The sequence below is a fragment of the Crotalus tigris genome, unplaced genomic scaffold (assembly GCF_016545835.1).
Source record: "Crotalus tigris isolate CLP2741 ecotype Arizona unplaced genomic scaffold, ASM1654583v1 scf7180000017940.1788314, whole genome shotgun sequence".
Classification (NCBI taxonomy): domain Eukaryota; kingdom Metazoa; phylum Chordata; class Lepidosauria; order Squamata; family Viperidae; genus Crotalus; species Crotalus tigris.
This window is the reverse complement of record NW_024096732.1, coordinates 697,431-713,680: the sequence shown is the minus strand read 5'-3', so window position 1 is coordinate 713,680 and position 16,250 is coordinate 697,431. Positions and strand designations below refer to the sequence as shown.

General features: G+C 51.6%; 2 protein-coding genes across 4 annotated transcripts; one reads left to right on the top strand and one right to left on the bottom strand.

Annotated features, from left to right (window-relative positions):
• Window positions 1–3,837: 3,837 nt before the first annotated feature.
• MRRF (mitochondrial ribosome recycling factor) lies at window positions 3,838–9,195 on the bottom strand. 3 transcript variants are annotated; one of them, XM_039345043.1, is made up of 7 exons: window positions 9,058–9,192; window positions 8,555–8,735; window positions 7,731–7,880; window positions 7,188–7,306; window positions 5,945–6,036; window positions 4,722–4,881; window positions 3,838–4,270 (listed from the first exon to the last, which is right to left on the bottom strand). In XM_039345043.1, exons 2-7 carry the CDS (start codon window positions 8,715–8,717, stop codon window positions 4,193–4,195), a joined length of 762 nt encoding a protein of 253 aa, XP_039200977.1. In that variant the 5' UTR covers window positions 8,718–8,735; window positions 9,058–9,192; the 3' UTR covers window positions 3,838–4,192. The 3 variants fall into 3 exon arrangements, with proteins under 3 accessions (XP_039200977.1, XP_039200978.1, XP_039200979.1); XM_039345044.1 differs by lacking the exon at window positions 9,058–9,192 and adding an exon at window positions 8,997–9,019; XM_039345045.1 differs by lacking the exon at window positions 5,945–6,036 and having other exon boundaries at window positions 9,058–9,195.
• Window positions 9,196–15,360, top strand: RBM18 (RNA binding motif protein 18). Its single transcript, XM_039345046.1, has 6 exons — window positions 9,196–9,322; window positions 9,448–9,627; window positions 12,961–13,087; window positions 13,497–13,583; window positions 14,168–14,253; window positions 14,583–15,360. The coding sequence occupies exons 2-6, from the start codon at window positions 9,503–9,505 to the stop codon at window positions 14,740–14,742; spliced, it is 585 nt and encodes a 194-aa protein (XP_039200980.1). The 5' UTR covers window positions 9,196–9,322; window positions 9,448–9,502; the 3' UTR covers window positions 14,743–15,360.
• The last annotated feature ends 890 nt before the right edge of the window (window positions 15,361–16,250 follow it).

Here is a 16,250-nt window from a genome sequence, read left to right as displayed (position 1 = left end):
AGAAACACTTATCCAAGGGACCGTCTCTCGCCGGTCACATCCACCCCACCCTCTAGCGTGGGGGGGGGGCAAGGAATGTTGTATAATTTCCACATGGATTCAAGATCTGACAGCAGGAAAACTGCCCAAATCAGGAAAATACACACGTGGGAAATCTGCCCAGGAAGGATTGGCTGGAAGTGCCTCCCCCCCCCCATGATGTGCATTGATGAACGGAGTGACTAAGCCCCTCTGAGCCACTGAGGGGCAGTCGAGCACCGTCCCTGAAGGCAGCCTGTGGGTTTGGGGTGGAGGGGCACCCCAGAAGCACTGCTGGAGAGAACTGGAAGTGCCTCTTCCTCTGCAGAGTTCCCGGAGACTTTTGCAAAACTCCTGCGGTGGAGAAATCAGATTTATTCCAGCAGATGCTGCTGCTGCTGCTGCAGAGGTGGGCAGCCCTTAACAGGCCACAGATAAGAAGTGAAAAGCCCAGGCTGGACAGGAAGTCTGGGGAGAGGAAACCCAATCAGCCAGGAAAAGAATCAAATTCATCCTAGTCTCCGATATACCAGTCCCACAGGTACCCCCGTCCCCCCCATCCGCTGCCCCTCCCCACCCAAGAGAGATTCATTTCAGAGGCATAAATGCTTCCAGGTTGCAAGGGGGATGCCACAGGTCAAAGGGGCAGGCGGGGGGGCTGCCCACACCCCTCCCGTCCTGCACTAGGGGATGGTCCCCTCGACTAAAGGCTGGAGGACCACGTAGGGCCTCAGGGCTGGGTTTGGCAGATCCTGCTTAAGGATGGCTTGCTGGATAAACCACAGTTAGTCCAGACACCATGAAGTTGGGCACAAGCTATAGACTGACCATCAGCCAGCTCAGAGGTCACTTGTGCCCCCCCATGGGCTGGAAGAGCCCCGCACGCAGCTGCGGTCAAGGCCAGAGCATGGCTGGACCCCCACTGACTCAGCTCCCCTCTGCCCATGCCAGATTCTGGCTTAAATATTGTCTGATGCCGCTGTGCAACGGAGCCGGTCTCCCTGATCCAGATTCATCTCTAACTGGAACAACGCAGTTGCTGGGTGTTCCCTGGGCCCCCACTCATCAACTTTCTGGAAGTCGGGGGAGGGGGATAAAGCAGGTTAACTGAGCAGCTGAAAGGCAGCAATTTAGCGTATGGGATCATTTACCTGATTAGAGAGTTTATTTTATAGAAATTGCTTCAGAATGGGGCTGTGTCCGGGGAGGGGGCTGGTGAAGGAACCAGACCCTCCATGGGGGGGGGGAGAGAGCCCCAGCCGCAAAGGTAGGCATCCATGCCCATTGTTTAAGTGGCACAAGAAATTATGCCCCTTAATTCTAAGCGGATTAGGAAGCACGCCAAGGGAAGCCGTGAAAAGGGATTTGCAAGGGTTTCCCTGCTGCTCCCCCAAGGAAAAGCGGGTGTGATGCCCTCAGGTGAACCTTCAGCTGCTTGCAGGTAAAGGCTCCCTCCTGGAGGGGCTGCCAGGCCTCCGTACCTGAGCATTTTGCCACCAGGGCTCCTTCCTGGTGTCACGGCCGAGCCTCCCCACTGGCAGGGTTGGTGAAGAAAGAAAGAATGGGAAAGCAGAACTGGCAGCTTCAAAGGGGCAAGATTTAATTCCCCCCCCTTGAAAGGCGGGCACTCTAGCCATTGGAGGCCCCTTCCTCTTGACTGGCGGGTTTGACTTGGGTAGGAATGAAAGAGGGAACTGAAGAGAGAGAGTTGGGCTTGGCGTGTGCCAACCTTTGCTAAGTTTCCGTTTAGCCCCAAAGGTGGTTTTGAGCAAGCCCTGCCTGGCTTTTGTAGCACTGAAGCGGTTGTTCTCTGACTCAAAGCTGCCACGGCCCCTCTGATGCCCGCTGGTTTTGTACCCCGATTTATACGTCCATCATATCCAGTCTGCACTGGAAGAAAGAAGGAAGGAAGGAAGGAATAGAAGACAATGAAAAGGTTAGGACTCTAATTCTGTCTGTACTGGTCCTTAATTAACTTCCTGGGTAGGCCCCGCCCACCTTTTGTCTGTCCGTCTATCTACATCCATCCATCCATGCATGTCATCTATATCTATCTATCTATCTATCTATCTATCTATCTATCTATCCATCCATTCATCTTAACATCTATCCATCTATTATCCATCCATCCATCCGTCATCTATAGCTATCCATCCATATCATCCATCCATTCATCGCTATCTATCTATCTCTCTATCTCTCTATCTATCTATCCACTCACCCACCTATACCTATCATTTATCCATTCACACACACACACACACACACACACATAGACACACACACTTACGGACACACACAAATAACCGAGGGAGATGTTAATGTGGGAAGTTCTCCCTCATTTGCATGTGTTTTGCGCCTGGCACCAGCACGGGTGCCGGGGTCAATTGAAACTCGAGAAAAAGAGGAGAAATTTTATGCAAAACTGTTGATTGCATTTGTATGTAATGAAATCATCCAATATTCATCCGCCTCTGGGCGCTAATCGGGAAGGAGAACCGGAGGACGGGAGAGTTGCCGGGAAGCTGTAATGAGCTTCTGTAGTGATTAAAAAAAAGCACTCCTGCCCGCCGACAATCCAGCCCGAAAGCGCCTCTAATCAACACTGGATTTCGGAGGCAAAGCGATTATGCCGCCACCGCCGCAAGTCTTTCCCCCTGCTCGGCACCCTGTCAAAGAGGGCCGCGCCTGGGAAGCCCGGCATGCCAAGCCCGCACGGCTCTCCTTGGAGAGAAGGCAGTGGGGCGGCACAATCAGAGCGCCAGGCGCCCTCCGCACAAAAGCAATCGAGGGGCTCCGTTCCCCCTTGCCTGCCCCCCAAAAAACGAGGCTCAAAGGGGAGCAATCACCTCTCTTTTGAACTTCCACCTTGGCCTGCCGCCTTTCCCTCCGGCCCCGGTTTTTGGGCTACGATTGCTCGGTTATTGTTCAGCCTGGGCTGATGGCTGTATTTGCATGCCTGGCACCCCTGTCCAGGTCCATCTTGCCAGTGAGTAAAGCGGTTAAATTTGGTTTCCTGCCCACAATTTTTCTTTCCTGCACAAGGTGGGTTTAGAAAAGGTTTGGCTGGAGCAAAGAAACCAGCACAGAAGGGAGTAGAATTCCACACTGAGGCAGTCACGTGTCCTAGAAATGGTACATTTATTTGTCCAGCCACCTAAGATAAATGAACACTAGGGCCACAGTCACCTGATCACCCTTATGTTTAACCTACCATGCTGCGCAAACCAGCCTACCTGGATAGATGGTGGTTTAGGATGTCTTAAGGCCGGATTGATCAAACCCTGGGCGAGTTATCGCCAGGCAGTGCCCAGCACACTCGTGGCTCAGCATGATTTGGGCACACAAGCAAGAAGTTTAAGGCAAGCTAGCGTTTATGCACCAAGCCCAAACGTTAACTTCTTGCTTGTTTGGCGAGTGCAGAGGCTCAAAGTAAATTCTAGGTAAGACTTAGGTGTGAACCAAGCCAGGTGTTGGTCAGCATCACCCCTTCTGAAAGTCCAGGATTTGGTCAAAGAGGCCTGAAGCTAGGAAGGACATCCTTAAGACTGGAGAGGAAGGTCACTCTTCTGTCTGGAGAGCAAAACTGAATTGTGCCTTGGGCAGAAGGGAGCTCCCGGTCCCAGCACATCCCACCGGCTCTCTAGGTTAAGGTGATGAGGATAACAAGAGTTGGAAGGGACTTTGGAGGTCTTCTAGTCCAACCTCGGTCCTTTACAACAGGGTGGCTGTTTTTAACGCCCAGAGTGAGGTGGGGATCCAGAAGCCTCCCCAGGATGTGCCCATTTCCAGGCACTCTGAAATTAGGGGTTCAACAAGATCATTCAGACTTGCTTTATTTGATATACGAGATTCCTGGCAGATTTATGAGGGCCTTAGCACCCTCTGCTCCCCCAAAGCCAGGCAGCAAAGGCACAGCAGACCATTTAATCGATAATGGTTTGTGATCCTTCTTTTTCCAAAATGGCTTCTGGTCCACGCTGTGCTTTCGGCAACGGAACTGAGATACCAGTTGCCGGGGAACCAAATTCTCTTTTCCCAGCCCACCCCAAGGCTAAGCCTCCTTCCTCAATTCTGGTTCCGGCAGGTGACAAACCACTGCGGTGGAGCCACTGGTGGGGCTCCCTGGCTGTTTAGCCAGAAGAAAGGAGCTCGTGGTGACCTCTGAGAGACTCTAGGCAAGCAGCTCCTTCGTCTTGGCTGCCAATAGCTTCTCCATTTCGGCTGTGGCATCTTCTGTCATTTGCTGAATCTGTGGCAAATTGAGAAGAACACTGTGTGAATTCTTTTTTTTCTTTTTTTAAAGAAAAACGCCGACAGGTAGCAAATAACAACAATCGCACTAGAATTTTCATCAGAAGAGGAAGGATGTAGGGACGTCGATCTGGATTAAAAATAAGGGCCGGCCACCGAATGAGGACACGGCTGTCCAGAGGTGGAGAAACCTCTGATGCGAAATGTGACATTTCCGTGTCCCTGTCAGGTCAGGACAGCCCAGCCTGATGGTCAGTACTAGCCTGCGGCAGGTCCTCCCAATCCCTCAGTACCTGCATTTATTCATTTATTTTTCTCATATTTCTGTCGTGTGTATCAGAGGTGGTGACCCTCTGAAAGCTGTATGCCACGGAATTTCATTTTAATGTGTGCCGAATAATGTACCTTCAAAATGACAATAAAATTACTGTTCTGTTATTCTCTTCTACCTGCTTCTCTATCAGTCGGATGATGTCTTCCGACGTGGTGCTTTTGGCTTTCTTCGTCTGGTTGACGGCCCCAGTGCGCACTTTGCGCAGAGACTCCTTGGCCTTGTGGGTGAGCTGCTTGGCGACCGTGACCAAGTTCTCCCTGTGTTCGCGGGTGATTCTGGTGGGGGAAAAGTGAAGGAGAAAAAGAGCCTCTTGGGACGGATCCAAACTTTTCACGGCACGACTGAACTTCGCAGAAGAGGCAGTTGTGGCTCAGCTGGATGAGGGCAGGGCAGCGACTGGGCGTGTGATGTTTTGGAATAATATCTGGTAAGAGTTTGCATTTCTGGCTTTTTTAATGACTGCAGCTTCTGGAGCATGGAGATTACGCCAGTGGCCTAGCAGACACAATTTGGATGGCTCCCTCCCTCAGGAGGCAGTCAAACATGTGGCTCTTGTCCCTCAAAAGAGGGACGGTGGCTGGTTAAACGAAGGAAAGACGGAGAAGGATGTTCAGCTCTTCTTCTCTGACTTGCCTGTTTTTGGGTTTCTCTTCCTCTCCAGGAATTCAGATGGGAAGAGAAGACCTGGGAGCATGTTAACAATCAGGCTGCTGCATGGCAATTAGGAGGATAATAGCAGCCTCCTTCAGAATTGGAGGGGGGGGAGGGACGCTGAGAGGGGCAGGAGACCAGGAACTGGATTGGCAGGAGAGGGGAGGGGGGCAAAGGGATCCCATTCCATCTCCTTCTGTCCCAAACACACAATTAGCTTTTCTTAGTCGGATTTAATAACGGCACCCTTTATTGGCTGGTGCTAAGTGGCTTCCCACAGGTTTCAACGTGGCCCTGACTCAGATGTAAGCGTTCAAACAAACACCCGATTGGCTATCTTTGTTTAAGCTAATTTAAAAGACCAAAGCATGTTGCAAAACTTTCAGCAAACCAGGAGGCATTAAAGGGATATTTGAAATGGCCTGGGAGAGCAAGCAGGTCTTCAGCAGGCCTAGCGAGGAGGGCTAGGGGGGGGGCTGGCTTGGAATGGGAAAATTCTGGGGTGTCACACTAGGCAGCCCCCATCAAGAGCAATTTCACCCCCTCTTCCAACGCGCAGGTGGAGGCAAGAAGCCATTTCAGAGAGGATCGGACTGTTCTAAGCGGACATTCATTTAGCCAAGCAGGCAAAATCGCCCCAGGTGTTTTGCCACCGAGGGGCTGAGAGAAGGCGGTGGGGAGGCTTACTTTGGGACTGGCACGCGAATCAACAGCCCATCCGCTTCCGGGTTGAGATTCATCCCGCTCTGTTGGATTGCCTTGACGGCTGCAGCTGTGCTCTGCAACAACGCCAAGATCAAAAAAAAAAAAAAAGGCAGGGGGAATTAGCAAATAATTATTACCAGATGCCAGGACTCCCCATCAGTGGAGAGCAATCCATCTTGACAGAACATGGAAACATTTAGTTTGGTTACCGGCAGGACCAGGAAGTTACATCGGCCAGGGCCCCTTTGATCAAACTGAATTGCAAGCTGCAGGACGCCCCCCCCTTCCTCCTGCTCCCCCCCAGGATCGAAGATATTGGTGAAGAGGGTTCGGGGGGAAGTGGGTGGGGGGAAAGAATGAGACTGACTAGGCAAGGAAGGAAGGAAGCAGAAAGGAAGATGGAAACCATCTTGATGGTTTGAGGCAATGCAGATAGCAAAGGAGCAGCAAATCCTCCCGGGGGCTCCGGACTTCTGCAAGATGTAGGAGAAAAGCAGATGAAGGATTCCAGGATGGGCCTTTGGCTGCCAAAGCCCCCACGTGGTCCTGTTTGGGGCTTAGGGGGAAGGCCTCAATCACGTTAACTTGTTCCACATTGCACCAGGCAAGTGTGAAAATAAAGGGGATTAGCACCAGGCCTGTTCTTTGCATCTTTGGATTTTCTGGCAGGCAATTGCTGGAAACCTCTGCCTGCCCCCCCCTCCCCCAGGCTCAGCCTTTGTGCCACACACAGCCCTTCGGCAGCCAGCCGAGCGAGGACCGTGTGCTCTCCACGGCATCAGAGGCGCCTAAGCTGGCCATGGGCCTCCTTTCACAATTGTTCGCTCATTTCTCTTAACCAAAAACACCCCGTTTTGTTCTCTTAGGACTGGAGAGAGACGTATGGAGGAAACACAACTCAAACTCCCAGTCATTGGAAAGCTTCCCTGCTCCTTTCTGGTCTGTTAATCCTCTTCTTCCAAAGCAAACGTGGTTGCAGGGTTGGGTTCTGCACAAGCTCTGATGTCATTCATAGCTTATGCAGTAATATCCAAGTGTGAAAGCCGAGAGGAGCTTGCAGTCTGAGCCACTGCAGATGCCAGGGCAAGGACACGAGTCTTGCTGGCAGCAAAAACCAGGCATGAAGCCAAAAGGGGGGGGGGAGCAGCCTTTGCCACAGCCAGGCTGCTCCTGGGAATCAGGAGATTTGGGTCTGCCAGGGGGACGGAACAAGAAATCTACTCACTTCTGGGAAGCTGCTCATGTTGACCACAAGGAGCTGCGCAGAGTGTTGGGAGATTTGCGCAAGCTGGTTTAATGGAAATTTCCCATCTTTGGTAGTAACTGTGATAGAATCGAGAGCCCCTGAAATGAGAAACACGATGGTAGCGAAACCCTTTCGGAGTCTGGCTCAGGTGTTATCGTTCCTCCTCTTTTTATAATTATGGTCTGCTGCTTTTATTACATTTTATTACATTTATCCATATAGTTTTGGGATCAACCTGGAAAGCTCTTATCTTTGGGCGCTTCTAAAAAAAATATACTGAAGTAAAAACATCCGAGTGTATTGCAAGTGGCTGCCTCCAGAATTATCCGATGTCTGTTAAAAATCCACCAGTCCGTTCCCATTCCCTGGTTCTTTCAGGCAGAAGAGAATGTTCTCTTTCATTACCTCCTAAACCGTAAAGTGGTCTAGTGAGTTTTAAGCAGCATATTTTTAAATTTGATATGGCAAGAAAACAGCAAATGAGTTGGAGCAGCGCCCCAAAAGCTGCAGAACATCACTCACCTGGATTGGTTCTGATGCTCAAGGTTTTGTTGAAATTTTCCTGCAGAGTTTTGACCACTGAGTTCATCTCTTCGTTTACTTCTTCTAGGTTGATGATATCTTCCACCAAGGAGGTGTTGATGTTCACACGGACCTGACCTTTCCCTTTAGCTGTGGAGAGCAGAACCAAGGCACGCTGGTTACTCAGGACTTCTTCTAGACCTGCTTCAGGAGCACCGTTGAGGTAGGCCGTCTGTTCCACGTAGTCACCTCTGCTAACCCCATCCAACCTTCTTACTATCACTCTCTGACCCTGGACTGCAAAGCCCTAAAGATCTGGATTGTCTTTCAGGAGAGATTCTCAAACATCCAAGTCATGATTGTTCCAAAGAGGCTTTTCCAAAAGCTAACTGGACTTTCTTCGGGTTTTTTTTTTTTTCTTGAAAATGTTTTACTTCTCATCCAAGAGGAACTGAAGAAGCTTCTTGGATGAGAGGCAAAATGTTTTCAAGGAGGAAAAAAAAACAAGAAAATCCAGTTGCCTTTTGGAAAAGCACCTTTGGGACTTTGAGGATGGAGCATTTCAGTCCTTGGATCGTTCCAGCTGTTCTCCCTTTGATGTACCACAGCAACTGAATCTGAAGTAATACGAGTGTCGGTTATGGGATGTATGGGTTATAGGATCAAGAACAGAGCAGCTTTAGTCTCGGCATGTTTTTCTCTGTTGCAGACAGTGAGCCACCCAATTCAGCAGGCTGAAAGAGGCGGGAAAGAGGGGGCTGGAGGTGGTGGTCTCACGGGGCCCTTCCGCCTCCTTGACCGTTGACACCCACAGTATTCCTCACCTTTAGCCTTCTTCGTGGCCAGGGTCCTGACTTGTGGGGTCTCAAGGGCCCAGCCCTCCCAGGAGCCCAGCAGCAGGAGGGGCCTGGGCTTTGGGGGGGCTTGCCAGGGGGGCCCACAGAGCAGGGCAGGCAACCGCCGGAGACCTCGGAGGGGCCCAGCCATGGCGCCACCGTTGCCCACCTGGAAAAGAGAACAGAACTTCGGTTAGTCCTTGTTAGTCTGAGCCCCGTTGCTCGCTTAGGGGCTGCTGCCCCACTCCTGAGGAAGAGTGTGACTGGGGGGTCCCGGTGGGGAGGTATTAGTATTAATATTAATAATAGCAATCCAGCTTGGCTTGCTTGGAGGTCAGGACCCCCGGGGGTGGGCTTCCCTGCGAACCTGCCACCCAGCCAAGCTGAATTTCTATTAATAATAATAATATTTTAATGTATCAATAATAACCTGGGGGGAGGAGAGCACAGATCCCCCACCCGCTTTGGAAGCGGATTAAATCGATACTTGCCAAAAGCTGCCTTCTCTCCTTCCGGGCCCGCCCACCGGACTCCCGGGACACGCCCCCTTCGGGACACGCCCTCTCGGTGCCTCTCGCTCTCTTCCCCGCCCCCCCCCCGACTACCCCGCTTCCTCGCCTCGGTGCAGCAAGCAGAGACAGGCAGCGGGGCCGTCGCGCGGCGGTGACGTCATTCCTCCCGCGCGGCGGCTGACGTCAACGTCCCTCGCCCCGCGCCTCTTGGCGCGCAGGAGTGACGCGCGAGTGGCCCTCCCGGGTGAGACGCGGAGGAGGAGGAGGCGGCGATCGCGGAGGGAGGGGAGGGGAGGGGGGCGCACTCTGCACGTGCCCAGGGGCGCGGGGCCTCCGCTGACCGATCTCCACCGCTGTCCCCCTCGCTAGGCTCCGTAGGGCGGGGGCGGCGACCCGGGCGCCCGTCTGGCTGTCGGGGACCCGGATGGCGGGCGCGGGTCGAGCCCCTCCGCCCAGCCTGCGCCTGGAGAACGCCTCGCTGCTGTCCGAGGGGGCCCTGCAGGACGGGCACCGCCTCTGGATCGGGAACCTCGATCCCAAGATCACCGAGTGAGTCCGCCGGGCGGGCGCGGGGGGGGAGGCGGCCCCTCCCGCCGGGCAGCCGGATCTCCCCGGGGTCGAGCTCAGCCTCGTTCCCAAGACCGTGTTTGGCAAGACGGGTGTTCCCTGCCGCCCCCTCCCCTCCAAGGCCAAGAGACCCCCCGCGCTTCCCCTCTTCGGGCGGCTCTGCTTATGGGCCTCTGCCCCTCGATCAGGACCCTCGGGGGGCTCCGTTTCTGAGCCCCCTTCTCTGCCTTGGAGGGCTGGCCTTTGTCCCCTCCATGCGGACCCGGGCAGCCCCCTCCGAGGGGCCAGAGGAAGCCCCCTCCCCGTCTCTAAGGCTGCAGCTGCCTGTGCGAACCTCCCCCCCCCGGCTCTGTTTCTGGTGGCATCAAAGGCGAAGTGGGTGCGCGTTTGACATTCCCTTGGCCTCCCGTGATTAGTGCATTTAAATTGCCTACTAACGTGTTTGAGCCCCTTGAAGTGGGGCAATTAAACACCAGAGAGGAAGAGGAGGAGGAGGTGAGCTTGATTGCCAGGAGGGAGATTAGCTGGCGGCGTTGGGGCAACCGTTTTCCCTCCCTCCCCCCTCTCCACTTTGCCAAACAATCTCCGATTTATGCATTCCAAGTGGCTGTCTTGTCTTATCTCCCCGATATTGTCTGCCCCTCAGCTGTGGAAGCAATTTTTGCCCGGCTCTGTCTTCTTCTCCCGGCAGCAAGTGCTCTTTTTTGTTCCAAGTGCTCTTCCTTTCAGCTGGGCACAGTCCTAATCGTGCCTCTAAGTGGGAATCCGTCATTAATGCCCTCTTGAGGAGGATTCATTCAGGGCTGCGCTAACTGGCCTCTTCTCTGTTTTGCATTAATTACCATTTTTTGGCCCAGTGTTTGTATTGCGGAGACTTCTGGGGGTTGAGCAATTTGTGGCGGCTGCTCAGCTGACAGGCGCTTACAGACGAGGCTTTTCAGCACATGAATTTGTGTTTTGTGAAGTTTTTGGAAGTTAAAAGCATCTCTTGAGCACAAGCTTACAGACGGGGCCAGTTGGATTGGCAGGCTTGGGAATCTGTCCCCAAAAACAGGCATTGTATGGATCACTGCGCCGGCTATTGCAACAGTCGCTTAGAATTTTATGTTCTGGGAAATGCTGTGCCATCTGATAGAGCCACGAAAAGGTCTCCCAACCAGGTGCAAAATGGAACACTTGGTGCCAAACTCATTTATGTTTTATGCCACAACAGAGTTTATATCCTTCCTGCGTTCTGCAGTTTGCATTCTGGCTCACTTTTACTTTTGTGAGTTTCGGCTTGATTCCATGTACCTCTCTTTCAGGTGAGAATTCTGTCCTGCTGTGATAAAGCCTGTTGCATTGCAACCGTAAGGGAAGCGAGTGGGGCCTCTTTTGCAGGCGAGAGGCCTCTCCGCCTCTCGCTTCAAGATCCACCCCGAGGAATTGTCCGGGCCTAAATGGCTTTAGCATGTGGCTGGGACCATTCCCACATCCTCAGACGAGCATTGTTTGAAGCAACCTTCAACTCGGTGTTTGAATAGCGCTCAGGGTGCCAGGAGGAAAACTGGCGGAAAAGGAAACGGGACTTGGACAGATTGTCTTGCATTTTTGGATGGCAGGAAGTAGGAACGGGGCCTACTCTCCTTCCTCTGCCTGGGGCTTCTGGTCCCAGGTACCCCATCAAAATAGCTCTGGCAATTTTCAGCAGCCCGGCTTCCTGTTCCCTGTCTGTAATGCAGCTCTCTCGTTACTCAGAAACTATTTTAGCACTTTGTAAGGAATTGGGCAGAGAGAGGAATTTGTAGAACAAAAGCTTACAGGTAGCTCCTTATCGATAAAGCAAGTTCTGTGCAAATTCTTAGTCCCTTCAATATGACTTGAAATTCAGATGACGGCCATGGCTGTTTTGTTGATTATCTGTCTGGCATGAGAATTTGCCCTAAATAATATTTTTATTCTTTCCTTGAGCATCCTGGAGTTGAGTGTCATAGGTTCCACAATAGGTATCTCTGTGGGGGGAGATTGTCATATATTATCCAAAGATTCAAACTCCTGCCTGTCATTTCTTTTTCTTTAGACTCCAGATAAGTTCATCTTGTAATGGAAGAAAGTCAGAGCTTGTAAAAATGGGCTTGGCAAAGGGAGCGAAGAAAGATGCCAGGACATTCTTAACTGCCCCCACCAGAATCCTGCCATCACCAACTCTGGGGACTAACTGGCTCATTACCTGGCATTCGGGCTGACGTGATTTAGCACTTCCCTGCCTTTCCTCTGGCCTGGAATTTAAGCAGGGAGATTTGGAAGCTGCTGCTTCCTTCCAGAGACAGTGCAGGGAAAGCCCCACGTTGAGTTCGGAGGAATTTCAGGCTGATGAGCCCAGCCGTGCCAAACAGGCCACAGGGTTGCCAAAGGAAATCTAGTCAGATTCCTCAAGGCGAGTTGCTCAATGCTTTTCGTTTGGAGAACAGGATGAGCTGCGGCCATTTGGGACTAAGGAAAACAAGCACATTTGCCAAAGAGAGGAGATAATGGGTGGGGGGCAGGAGGCAGGGGGCAGAGGGAGAATAGGGGTTTATGCTTCTAACAATAGCTAATAAATCTTGAGATGGCTTCCAGAAATAAATAAGCCAACATTGTATGGTGTATCTTTGTGGCTCAAAATGTTTATCGAATTAGCTGTCATGTAAGAATAGATTGTAGAAAGAAGAGTATTATGATCTAACTGTAGAGAAAGAGCTTAAGTAACTGTACTTATAATTGCCATGAAGAAGATCAGAAGCCACCTCTTTTGTGCCTTTTTTCTTAAACTCTTTTCCCACACTTTTTGTGTGCATGTGTGTGTGTGTGGGTATGTAAGTAAAACAGATTAGCTGCCATTTGGTCGTGGCAGGAACTTTCAATTTGCAAAAGTTTGCATGACTCAAGCTGGACCAGCTTCTCTCCCCCACCCCCACCACCCCAGTTCCTGGGAAATATCTGTGACTACCTGCTTTGGGAGACTGCTTCAATTCCTGGAGATTTCTCAGTCATTTCAAGGAAATGGCTGTGTTGCTGGGAACCCACAGGAAGAGATACAGCTGGCCAGGGAAGCTGCAGATTCCCTTCACTCCCCAAAGGTCTCCAATGACCCCATATTGGCCCTACAATATTCCATTTGGCCACCTGACCCTGGATGTCAGCTTTTGGCCACGGTCCTGAAATGCCTTCCAGCAAAAAAAAAAAAAAAAAGGGGGGGGGGCAAATACTGCTTTTCTTCTTTACCTTTTTGTTTATAATTTGGAGTGAGGTGGGCTTCTGTAACAGAATTGTTCACCCTTTTACCCTCTCTTCCAGATATCACCTTCTCAAACTCCTGCAGAAGTTTGGCAAAGTGAAGCAGTTTGACTTCCTCTTCCATAAGTCAGGGGTCCTGGAAGGGCAGCCCAGGGGCTACTGCTTTGTGAACTTTGAGACCAAGCAGGTAGGTCGAACCTTTGGTTGATTCAGGCCTTCGTCTCTTGAGCCCAACAGCCTCTTCCTCCTCCTCCTCCTCCTCAATATTCCATCACCTGAACACCATTTGCTCTGCTTGGCTGGGGACTCAAGTGGCTTTTGTCCCCTCACCCGTTTCCAAAAGTTTTTGTAGGGAGCCGAAGGGCTAAAACCAGGAATTATGGAAGGGTTGGGAAGGCAAGGGGATGCTGGCTGTCTTCTTGGTCTGCTAGTACTCGGTTGCTCAAAGCAGCGTCCTGCGTTTGATGCCTTCTGCAGGCTCCAGCCCTTGCCATCCATTCAGGTCCATAACTGTCTTTGAAAAATGACAAAATCTGACACTGAACTGTACTGAAAAGCCAGAGCTTTTCTCTCTGCTAAGTCTTTTTCTCCTACAGGAAGCGGAACAGGCCATCCATTGCCTCAACGGGAAGCTGGCGCTCTCCAAGAAGCTGGTAGTGCGGTGGGCCCACGCCCAGGTCAAGGTAAGCTGCTCCCCGTCTCTGTTGGTGTTGGAGAAGGCCGCGCTTTCTGCCCCAGCAGGCTGATGTCCTTCACATCTCTGTGAAGTTGGTTGGGCTGCACAACAGCAGAACAGAATGTTATTCTGTTGGAAAGGACCTCGGAGGTCTTCTGACCCAGGTCCAATCCCTGCCAAAGCAGGAGACCCTCTACCATCCCGACTGTCCAGTCTCTTCTTGAAAACCTCCAATGATGGAGTACTTACAACTTCCACTGTAGGCAAGTCGTTCCCCTGATTGATTGTTCTCGCTGTCAGGAAATTTCTCCTTAGTTCTAGGTTGTTTCTCTCCTTGATTGGTTTACCTTTCTGTCCACTCCACAGTCTTCAGGAAGGCTGCCTGGGGCCAGTTCCAAACAGCCACAGAGGCAAAGCCCTGTCAGAATCAACCTCTGGGCTTAGCCAATATTACTTGACCTCCTGTGTGTTCCTTGAGGTTCCATCGTTGCTAAAAATGACCCATTGGTGCCACTGTCTGAAGGGCCAAAAGGACATTCTTGCTGTGGCTGGGGGGGTAATCTCTGCTCTTTCTTCCCCCCTCCTTGCCAGAGGTATGACCAGAATAAGAACGAGAAAACCCTTCCCATCAGTCTGGAGCCATCTTCCAGCACAGACAGCCCCCAGTCCAACCTGAGGTAAGATCTGCTTCCAATTGTAGGAGGTGGGATTGTCCTTTGGACTCAGCTAGAAAAGACAGGACCCCAAAGAGCAGAAAAGGGGTTTATTGTTCCGGGACATTCTCCAGCCCAATGTCCGGTTTCCCGCAGTTTAAAAGAATTTTCTCTCGAAGAGGCTGCAAGCTTTATGGGACTCACAGCCAAGCCGGCACACATGGGATTGCGCGATTAAAGAAAAGGGACCGGCGGGAGGGTGTGGCTTGAACCCAGGGACAGCCCGGGGGGAGGAGCTCCTGCATGCACTAAACGGGCAGACGTCTCAGTCTCCTCTGTTATTCACTCTGCAGCGTCAGCACAAAAATCAAAGCCATTGAAACCAAGCTGAAAATGATGTCAGAGAATCCCGACGCCGAGTTCCCACCGGCAGCCCCTTACACCTACTTCAAGGCCCCCGAGAAAAAACGGACTGGCCCCTACTCCAGAGCGGCTTGGAAGTCCAAGAGATGATGAGCGGCTGCGGTCAGCAGCGTCCTCTGGCGCTCCGGGCAGGTGGGAGGTCAGCTAGGAGGAAGCAGGATTGGCACGGCCCCATCCTGGCCTTCTGTGGGACTGCTGGGATTCTTCCTCTGCACATGTGGAGGTCAACTCTCTTCCGAGTAGATCAACTGTAATGCCGCCCATAAAACTGTATAGAACATCTCCAACAAACTCAACTGGTTGAGTAATAAAACCAGATTTTTTTTTCCCCATGTGGCTAGCTAGATCCAGCTCCAAAGTGCAAGATGTGTGTGTGTGTGTGTTTCAATATGTTTTCGCCACTTCAGTATTTGTTCTGACCTGAAGATAACAAAAAGTCCGGATGAACTGATGGTCTGCCCAGAATATTATCTCTGTCCAGTAGTGAAACGTGATTTGGGTTGCCTGATCTTTCCAGCAAGAGGAAATTGGAGTTTCTTGCACCTTGAAACCCAGGAAATCCCGAAAGGGGGCAATGAGAATAGTAATGTTTGTCTGTGAGTAACAGCTGCATTGAACACATCCGGGCATCAGTGTATCCATTCTTTCTTTTTTTAAAAAAAAAAGGAACATCACAGGAATAAATGTTAGCCCACTTTTAAAAATGCACCTTGTTGTTAAATTGGATCATTTATCGGAGTCTCTAACTTCAGAACTGGTAAATTAGCCATCCACATTTGGGTGATTTTATAAAAAACAAAATTATATATAATTTAGCATGGAGAGGAGCAGCCAAGGAACTGGAGTGAGAAGTAGCGAAAAAGGTCTTCCGTAGGAGCAGCCCGGGGCAGAGGAAGCACGCTGGGAGCTCTTGGGGTGAGGAGGCAGCTGGAGATGGGGGCCAAATGGAGAGAAGCCTCCACATACAAGTAATGAAAGAAGAGACACCCCTGATTCTATGTGTCATGAGCCATTGAGGGAATCTCTGGCTAGGTAGAGAAGAAGGGGGCGGATGGGAGGAGCCACACACCCCCTCCCCTGCCCAAAACCTTGTGCAGCCTTCGAGAAGACAGTGCCTGAACAATTTGGTAGGCATTTTACTTTTTCCTTTCGGCAAGGAATGTTTTTTAATGGGCATCTTCGCCCTTCCCCAAAAAGCACTGAGTGTTCTATTGGCAAAGGGGGAAGGGGGCTTCTGGATTTCAACCCTGGTTGGACTGGATGGGAAGGAGGCCTGAAGAAGTCCTGGGCTAAATTTGAAGCACTGCAGCAACTCAGGAAGGCGGTCTCTGCCCTGTGGAGAAGCAGAGTGGCCGGTCAGTCTTGAAATGACCTCCCCTCCTTTCCCTGCCCTGCCCCAATTGGGGGGGGGGCAGATTATTCATCTGGGGGCCTGTTCATCTCCAGTTACTTCCTCCAAACTGGCTTCAGGGGAAGTCACAGCCGGGCCTGGCATCTTCCCCGATTATCCACGCACCCCAGCTAAGAAGGAGGCAGGACACGTGTTTCCCCCCCTCTGCCAATTTCCTGGAGCTCCCAGGTGAGGCAGCCAAACTGGC

Coding starts and splice junctions, on each gene's coding strand:
- MRRF (XM_039345043.1), bottom strand. CDS start 8,717: ATGGCTGGGCCCCTCCGAGGTCTCCGGCGGTTGCCTGCCCTGCTCTGT. Junction 7,881..8,554: donor GGCCACGAAGAAGGCTAAAG/GTGAGGAATACT, acceptor TGCTCTCCACAG/CTAAAGGGAAAGGTCAGGTC. Junction 4,271..4,721: donor TCCGACTGATAGAGAAGCAG/GTAGAAGAGAAT, acceptor AATTTGCCACAG/ATTCAGCAAATGACAGAAGA.
- RBM18 (XM_039345046.1), top strand. CDS start 9,503: ATGGCGGGCGCGGGTCGAGCCCCTCCGCCCAGCCTGCGCCTGGAGAAC. Junction 13,584..14,167: donor GGGCCCACGCCCAGGTCAAG/GTAAGCTGCTCC, acceptor CCTCCTTGCCAG/AGGTATGACCAGAATAAGAA. Junction 14,254..14,582: donor AGCCCCCAGTCCAACCTGAG/GTAAGATCTGCT, acceptor TTCACTCTGCAG/CGTCAGCACAAAAATCAAAG.